Consider the following 8,650-nt stretch of genomic DNA (forward strand, 5'->3'; position numbering starts at 1 on the left):
TAAGAGAGAATTGTTTGTTTTAAGATGTTTATTTTCCTCAAGCAGAGCAGCAGCAGTCACACCTATATTTGGAGTTCCCCTTTATTACAAGCTTTTCGGTAAATGTTGAAAATGGGACTATCTTTTATTTTTTATTTCTTTAACTTCATCCTGTTAAAACACAACAGATCTTTACCGGGAAAGATTCCGTGAATTTCTTACACGAACAAAACTATTTCACTAAATTCAAACTTTGACTTTGAGTGAGAATAAGTAAGCGACTGCTGGTTTTCAAAATAAAAATAGAAGACAACCGACATAGTATGGAAATTAGATTTTATTATATTCGAGTGAAGTATGTTTTTTAAACAGTGTTACACATACATTAAACTGCATTAATTTAAATATATTTCAACTTGGAAGTCCCACAACTGTAACTTGAAATTAATCAAAGTCTGATACTAGTTCAAGACCTTTGAATTGTATTTAATTTGCTCTTTACCTAACCAATTTATCATATAATGTATTATTCTGCATGTTTTTGTCTTATTGTGAACATATGTATCTATATATATTACCTATTTTGTGTGTTTTCTTAATGTTGCAGAGCATTAATCACTAATTCACAGAACGTTTACAGGACTGCTGCTTTTATTGTGACACCCGCTCGTTACCGTAAAGCCCTGTGTAACCGCGCGGGCCCGTAAAGCAGGGGGACCGCCCTGACAGAGCGGCGGAGGCTGAGTGACACCGAGGCTGAAAACATGTCGACTCTCCGGGCTGAGCCGAGCGGACGCCACGGTCCCACACACCCAGCACCGAGCCATGACAGCCCCGCAACGCCTTGTTGTTGTTGACGTCCCTCCGAGCGAGTGAGTGATGCTATCGAGAAAGAAAAGCAAAAACGAAGCGTCCAAACCGGCCGAGGTCCACGGGAAGTATGTGAAGAAGGAAACGTCGCCGCTGCTCAGAAGTAAGTTAGCTGCAGCTAGCTTAGCATCGGCTAGCCTGCCCTGCTGCGAAAAGTTAGCTCAACGGCGAAAAGTGGCTGAAACAACAGCGACGTTAAACATCTGGAAACGTCACTTTGTTCACTCATATGTTTATAAACCAACTGTTTAAATTCTAAACTGTTTTTAAACGTTTTAAAGTCGCTAACCTGCTAGCTAGCTGCATGCTAAGCTAACCGATCAACTGGTGGCTTTACTGACATCAGCTTGCAGGAGCTAAAGTTGGGAGATAACGGTACAAAGTATTAAACTACGAGTACAAGCACTACAGAAACTATATGAGTAACATGTATTCAGTCTTTTTATATCTGTTAAGTAATAATAACACGTCTGGGTTGTTAGCTAGTTAGCTCACACTGGTCTTTAAGGAGACATTGAATGAGTGTTGTCATCTGGGCTGGGCTGTTTAAACTGGGCTCCTTTAAATAAACTGGTATTTTAACCCACAAGCAATTTGCTTTATATCATGTATTCATATTCATCCTCATTAACTTGTAGTACCCGAGGGAAAGTATTATAAACTTGTGCTTTAAAAGTAAAGTGTACTATCAGACAGGAGTCCTATGTCCTTGAAGAAATGGATTATATTGTTGTGTCACTGATACATTTCAGTACAAGTAGTAATATACTATTGTTGTTTCAATTTAATCTATTTCAGCCATATCATCCTTTTCTGTGTATTTTAAATATTTATATGGGTGTAGCTGCAGCTCTGTTGGCTGGTAAGTTAAAATAAATACAGTGTTTTGCTCTGAAATGTAGTAGAATAAAGTAAATACTCAAGAAAGGTACAAGCACCAGAAGGTTGTGGGTTCAATCCCCCCCATCTGTGTGCCGAAGTGTCCTTGGACAAGACTCTGAAACACAAGCTGTGCCAGCATTGAACTGTACTCTGTGTAATCTGTACTATAAAGTACTTTACATCAATGCTAGAAAACCGCTATAAATACGGACATTTTACCAATAACTTGGGTATGTGTTCTTGGTTTGATTCCTCCACTTCCCATTTGCATTACCACTGTGTTGATAAATACTGTGTTTTGCCCTGAAATGTAGTAGAATATAGTAAATACTCAAGAAAGGTACAAGCACCAGAAGGTTGTTGGTTCCATCTCCCCCATCTGTGTGCTAAAGTGTAATCTGTACTGTAAAATACTTTACATCAAGACTAGAAAATCGCTATAAATACATATAATTTACCACTAACCTGAGGACGTGTACTTGGTTTGATTCCTCCACTGCCCATTTGCATTACCACTGTGTTGACAAATACTGACAGTTGATTTGTTTATGTGTTTTCAGATCTGATGCCCTCGTTCATCCGCCATGGACCCACGATTCCCAGACGCACCGAGGTCCCTCTGCCAGAGATGGGGCCCTCCTCATACCCTCTCCCCAGCCGGGAGCCCGTGGTGTCCCGCAACAAGAGCTTCCTCCGCACCCCCGTGCAGCGGCCGGCGCACGAGGTGGCCCGCCGGGAGAGCCACCGCATGTCGGCCCCCCCGTACCTGCCTCGCAGCCTGGGGGACCTCCCCCACGAGTACGGAGGTTCCTCACAGTCGTTCCTCACAGACGTGAGCCCCATGTCGGAGAATGGAGACGCTGGCCGCTATTATTACCCGTCTGAACCTTACTATGACAGCCAGCAGCAGCAGCAGCAACAGCACCAACAACAACAACAGCAACAACAGCAGCAGCAACAGCAACAACAACAACAACAGCAGCAGCAGCAACAACAACAGCAGCAGCGTCAGCCCATGATGATCCCAGATCGCTTCCCTGAGGACTATAGATACTATGAGCACAATGAACACAACTTCCAAAGAGTTCCCCGACAGCACACCCCCCCAGCTCCCAGCAGACCCCCTTCAGGTAAACACTGAGTTATGCTTCTCTCTTTTTTTACTGTTTTTCTCCGGAGAAAAACCAACAATAAGCAGTGACAGGGAAGTAAGAAAGGTCATGAATTGTATTTTTGGAACTGCACGCATGCTTTTCTATCAAATTCTGTGGTATAGGAACACAGAACTGTTTTATTTGAAGGGAAATCACATCTCACCAGCAACTTTTCAGACTTTTCTTACTGAGAAAACTCTCGGATCCAGTTGAACTTACTGTGTGATTGGTCTTATGGAATGAGAAAGTCTTGTGCATGGGTTGTGGACCACACGTCTCTGAGAGGAATGCAGACTGGTGGTGGTCAGTGTGCAGCTCAAAAGAGACATTTTATCTCCGTCTCCCTGAGGAATTAAACTTTTTTTTTCCTCCTAGTGTTCCGCATTGTAAACATCAGTGTGACGTCAGTGTGTAATTTCCATGAGATTGAATGTTTTTGGGGGTTCGCTGGAATTTTCCACCCCCCCCCCCCTCTTCAAATGACCGTGAACCTTTTATTTTGTGGCTGACTATGTGATTTGGTTTTATGTCTGACTATCACATATGCTGCCTTGTTTGGAGCGAAGCTAAACACGCATTAGGGGCTCTGCATATTTCACCTCGCTGTTTGCCGAATCTTTCTGCCGGCAAACTAGTAATTTGTCGACCGCCTCCAGTTCAATGTCTCAGCCTCAACCTGCTGGTTTCTATGAATCATCGGTTTCTGTAGAGCTGATCCCTGTAGAGCGACATTTCAGACGTAAGACTAATGAGTTGTTAGCAGGAGGAGTCATCAACCACCCATCAGCTGATTCTTCCTTTGGTAAACATTTGTAAGGGAATTACAGGAAATAGGAGTCTGCTTTCCATTTTATTTTTTATTTATATATTACATGCTTATAATCAATGTAATAATATGGTTAAGAGCTGCATTATACAAATGTTGTTCTCTTTTTGATTATTGTACTTGACAATAATCTGATTAGCAGCTAATTTGGACTTTTACATCTATTTTCTCCTTTTTACAGATGCACTTCTGAGCTGTTTTCAGAAAAATCCCTGTTTGCTGTTATAACCCATAATACAACAGTTTTCTTAGAAAAAGACAACATTTACAAACAGTCTTTTTCCAGATCTTTGTTAATAATTCATGTGTTTGTTGATCAATGACTGAATCTGCTTTTGGACATCTACTGAACTGAACTAACTGCTGAACTAACCATAATGTCCCAGTAAGTTGCTCCAGACGTTTTCCAGAACTGTTCCTGCCCCCTGGTAAATTACAGAGTGAGCTCAAGTGAGAGTTCAACAGGAGGATATCCAGAGAAGTGAGTCGGTGGGTGTGTTGATGACGTTTCTAACACACGTTGGACGCACAACTGAACTAAACCTCAAGAGAGTACGGATAATTCAGGATGAGAAAGAGGAGCAAAACACGCAGAAGTCGCCAAAGAAGATGTCAACAACGAGATTGGAGAGCTTTTGGTGATAACGGCCGAGGCCAGTGTGCTGTCAACAAAAACATGTGACTTCAGCAGCTGAATTTACACGTCATGTTCTGCCACCAGACACCTGAACCTTCTGGACATTATCCTGCTGAAGTCAACGGGTCTGACTCCTGCTTCGTTCTTCATATCTGAATTGCAAACCCAGAAAAATTTGTAGACCAGTAAACGGCTTTAACATCGTGACAACTCCTGACTTTATGCAGTGAAACTCCTCTCAGGCGTTCGTTGAGTATGGCGAGCTGCCATTTTTCTGGAGAAAAGGGCAGAGATGATGATTATGATGATGATGAGGAGGAGGAGGAGGAGTGCATTTCTGAAGAGCGCGCTCACATTCCGTCTCTTCACTCAGCAGCTGGCAAAGAGCTCCGGCTCTGCTGCTGTCACTCCTGTGCAGAATTTATCAGATTGTAGCGGCCATTTTGCTGAGACGCTTCATTCCTCGCACATTCTCCAGCGTTTCAGTCGTTTCTGAGTCCCTGCAGGCGTTTTTAAAAATATTTTCAGTCACAACATTTCTCACTCGGTCTAACTCGTCCTCACAGCTGTTTGTTCAACATTCCTCGCTGACATTATGTTAGGGTGTTGGGGAGTTAAGTGGTTTGTTCTCTTCCAGTGAAAGCCCCTGTGTGTGTTTGTGTGTGTGTGTGTGTGTGTGTGTGTGTCTGTCCATGCAGGGATCTCGGCCTTCCTGTCCAAAAGCAGCAACACTCCCATTTCCTACCATTCATTAAACGACGCCGCTCAGAATAAGATGCTCCGTCACAACAGCCCGAGAGTCAAAGGGATTAGGACCCGTTCACAATCACTGCACTGCTTAAAACGCCATCAGTCATGCTTTAAGTAGTGATTCATTGCATTCCTCTCTTATCCTGCTCTATGTACAGTTGCCACATCAGAGGGAACTTTCTGAAAACTGTACATTCCTCCGCTGTAAATGTCATTTTCCCACACATGCTGTACTTTCAGATATTTTTGAAACATAGTTCTTCGGTCCCTGAGGCCCAGTTAGCGGGCAGCTGCTCGGCCGTGTGTTTGTTCAGACTTCGCTCCCTCTCTCTCGCTCTCTCTTCGGTTCTAAAAAAGAAATGTTTGTTTCCTCAGGCATAGGTCGAATACAGGCCAAATCCCTGGGGAACCTCTCCAATCTGACGGGAGACGACCTCCCACTTCCGCCCGGCTGGACCGTCGACTGGACCATCCGCGGCAGGAAGTACTACATCGACCACAACACCAACACTACACACTGGAGCCACCCTCTGGAGAGGGAGGGGCTCCCTCCGGGCTGGGAGAAGGTGGAGTCGGCCGAGTTCGGGACCTACTACGTGGATCACATCAACAAGAGGGCACAGTATCGCCATCCCTGTGCTCCGAGGTAACTTTTCATACTATTTGAGGGACAATTCACTTGAAAATGTCCTTACTGGTGTAAGTTTACACAACATAATAAAGCTACTTGCGTGACGGTTAAATCTTGTGTCTTCCAGCGTCCCTCGCTATGATCAACCCCCCCCACTTCCACCTCCTGTGGTCTATCAGCCACGTCCGGTAGACAGGAACCAGCCGGTGCTGGTGCCAGCTAACCCGTACCACACCGCTGAGATTCCAGACTGGCTGCAGGTGTACGCCCGTGCACCACTAAAGTGAGTACCTCACATATCACACACCCACACAGAAAACTTCCAGTGTGAAACGCATGAGTGGATGGGTTTTACATAGAAAGTCTTGACTTCTTGGTATTAAAATATAAAGGAATGTCCCACCCGCTAACATGGAGGAGGCAGGGTTTATGACTTATACTGCAGCCAGCCACTAGGGCGTCACTTTTAGGGACCTGTCCTGTCTTCTATCACTGCTGGTTGTTCTAAACCCGCCTGTTTGGATTGGGCTGTTTGTTTGGCCTGTGGTGATGATGGAGACGCACCAAATCCAGACCTAAAGCTGCACAGAGAGCCGGTCACCTGTTCGTTCAAAGTTCAGTGAAGGCCTTTAACAAGACACATGTCAGGTGTGAAGCCGGGGAGATGAACGGCTCTAGAGATGAGCCAGCCACATACAGACAGATGTACAGTCAGGGAGCAGGTCTACGGTGCCGATCTATAACAGAAACTTCAGTTTACAGATAATTCACCCCCGGTCTCTCTCCTCAGGTACGACCACATCTTGAAGTGGGAGCTGTTCCAGCTGGCCGACCTGGACACGTATCAGGGCATGTTGAAGCTGCTCTTCATGAAGGAGCTGGAGCACATCGTCAAGTCCTACGAGGCGTACCGCCAGGCGCTGCTGTCCGAGGTGGAGGCCCGCAAGCAGCGGCAGCAGTGGTACGCCCAGCAGCCCAACAAGAACTTCATGGGGAACATGTGATGTGTGTGTGTGTGCACTCAGGATGCCGCACCGCGACACGCCCCTCTGTGGTCGCCACAGCTCGGGAGCGGTCAGGGTTTCTCTTTGAAATCCTGATTGACTCTTAATTGCCTCTTTACCAAACACATCTGTGCCTTCGCTTGATCCAAATATATCAGCCAGGAAGTTGAGACGCACGACAGGATTGTGACAGGATTCGGGAATGATCCTGGGATTGAAAAACACTCCGATGAAGAAGAAGAAAAAAAGACGTATAATGTGCTACATCTGGGGAGACTGCCCCGAGAACCGAGTTGCTGTTTGGATTTGAGTTTTAAAGACTGAGGAGAACAGAGACTGAAAAACCCGTTGTTGAAAAACACCCTGAGATTGTGCCTTCTTTTCTTTCTTTCTTTTTTTACGAATAAAACGCAGCATTTTTTACAATGTCTGCTCATATCGTGTATCCACCAGCTCCTACGTCATTTTTTCCTCTGGGAGAAAACGACCGGCAGCTTCTTCTAATTTGTTCCCATACGAAATACTTCATGGCTATTTTTCCTTTTGCTTTGTTACTCTCATAAAAACTGAAGCCACGGTCTTTTTACACTACACAAAAAGTGTGCATTTTTTCTTATTTTATGACAAACTGTTTGCTTTACGAGACAATCCACCAAAACTCTGAACAGATATTTAAGTTTTGATATGAAACGCGTCTTTGCTGAAAGACCTTTTGACGGATGGAGCATCACATCGGATGCAGTGGGTGGAGCTTCTCTTGGCTCTTTGGCATTACTGTAAGTCAGGAATATTCTTGTGTTTGTGTACAATGAAACGTAAATAAGCTACTGGAACGTTTTTAAAACACTACAGAAGACTCAAAGTTTGCCAAACAAGTGCAATTCAATTTCTTTCTAGATATTTCTCGCCTCGGTGATGCCTTATATTTCACGGACTGACACGTCTCTCTTGTGAAGCGCAGGTTCTTGGAAGATTATTCTATTGGTTAACAATAAATTAAACATTTTTTAAGATATTCAGAAGTGTCCTTTAATCTGAGGTCTTGTCTAGAGAAGACAGGAGTCCGTGTTTATGTGTTAAAAAGTTACGACTCTAATTTATAAACCAGGGGTTTGGTTCTATTTTGAATATTAAGTAATAGTACATTTGTATGAGAATTTCTGCATTTCCATACACTTCTGAATTTCCTAAAAAAGACGTGTGTTACAGTTACAGTGGAATAAGTTTATAAAGAACCTTTTGGCTTCTCTAAAACGCAAAGTCTCGATCACTTCTTTTCAGAATGGTGTCAACAGCAGTTTGTACATATCTCATGTTGTTACAAATACAGGACAAAAGCAATAAAGTCTGCAGTGAAGAAAAACACGTCTGACTTCACAGTTGTTGCCTCTTGTTGCCTGTTTACTTTAACATGAAACCAGCAAATGGATTTGAGTTTGAAATGTAAAGTCACCTGTAGAATCTGCAGCTCCTCTCGCCTTTAAGGAGTCTGCAACTCTCTGCAGGAATCTTGTTTTACCAGAGGAAACACAAACAAACCCTCTGAGCTCTTCCCTTCAAGAGATGGTTGAGAGCAAAGCTGGAGTTTAAAGAGTGAATGTTGGCCTTGGATTAGTAATTCAAAGAAAAGTAACTTGTGTCTGTTGGATGTTTTAAAGGTGATTATACATCAGTGATGTGTTCACAGCTCAAATAGCCCAAAACTGTTATTGTAGGTGTAAATAAGGAAACCTAGAGGAATGTTCTATGTATCTATCCAAGTATTTTGTATATCAGGCTTAAGTAAAAACCACATAGTACATCAAACAGTATCTTTATTTATTCAAGTGTGTCTACGTGGAATCGTTCAAAATATTACTCGAGGCTAGTTTTCATTAATTTGGTCCAACTTTATTATTATGTCTTTGTAACTGAAAC

The 8,650-nt window shown here is 43.5% G+C and overlaps 1 protein-coding gene across 1 annotated transcript; it reads left to right on the forward strand.

Annotated features, from left to right (window-relative positions):
* Positions 1 to 723: 723 nt before the first annotated feature.
* Positions 724 to 8,110, forward strand: sav1 (salvador family WW domain containing protein 1). The gene is made up of 5 exons (XM_061083225.1): positions 724 to 952; positions 2,292 to 2,861; positions 5,474 to 5,744; positions 5,857 to 6,012; positions 6,520 to 8,110. The coding sequence occupies exons 1-5, from the start codon at positions 859 to 861 to the stop codon at positions 6,731 to 6,733; spliced, it is 1,305 nt and encodes a 434-aa protein (XP_060939208.1). The 5' UTR covers positions 724 to 858; the 3' UTR covers positions 6,734 to 8,110.
* Positions 8,111 to 8,650: the final 540 nt, after the last annotated feature.

This window comes from Limanda limanda, chromosome 12, assembly GCF_963576545.1.
Source record: "Limanda limanda chromosome 12, fLimLim1.1, whole genome shotgun sequence".
NCBI classification, from domain to species: domain Eukaryota; kingdom Metazoa; phylum Chordata; class Actinopteri; order Pleuronectiformes; family Pleuronectidae; genus Limanda; species Limanda limanda.

Excerpts from the sequence above, each read along its gene's own strand:
- sav1 (XM_061083225.1), top strand. The coding sequence starts at position 859 with ATGCTATCGAGAAAGAAAAGCAAAAACGAAGCGTCCAAACCGGCCGAG. Across the intron at positions 2,862-5,473 it reads TCCCAGCAGACCCCCTTCAG|GCATAGGTCGAATACAGGCC; the intron begins GTAAACACTGAG and ends TTGTTTCCTCAG. Across the intron at positions 6,013-6,519 it reads TACGCCCGTGCACCACTAAA|GTACGACCACATCTTGAAGT; the intron begins GTGAGTACCTCA and ends CTCTCTCCTCAG.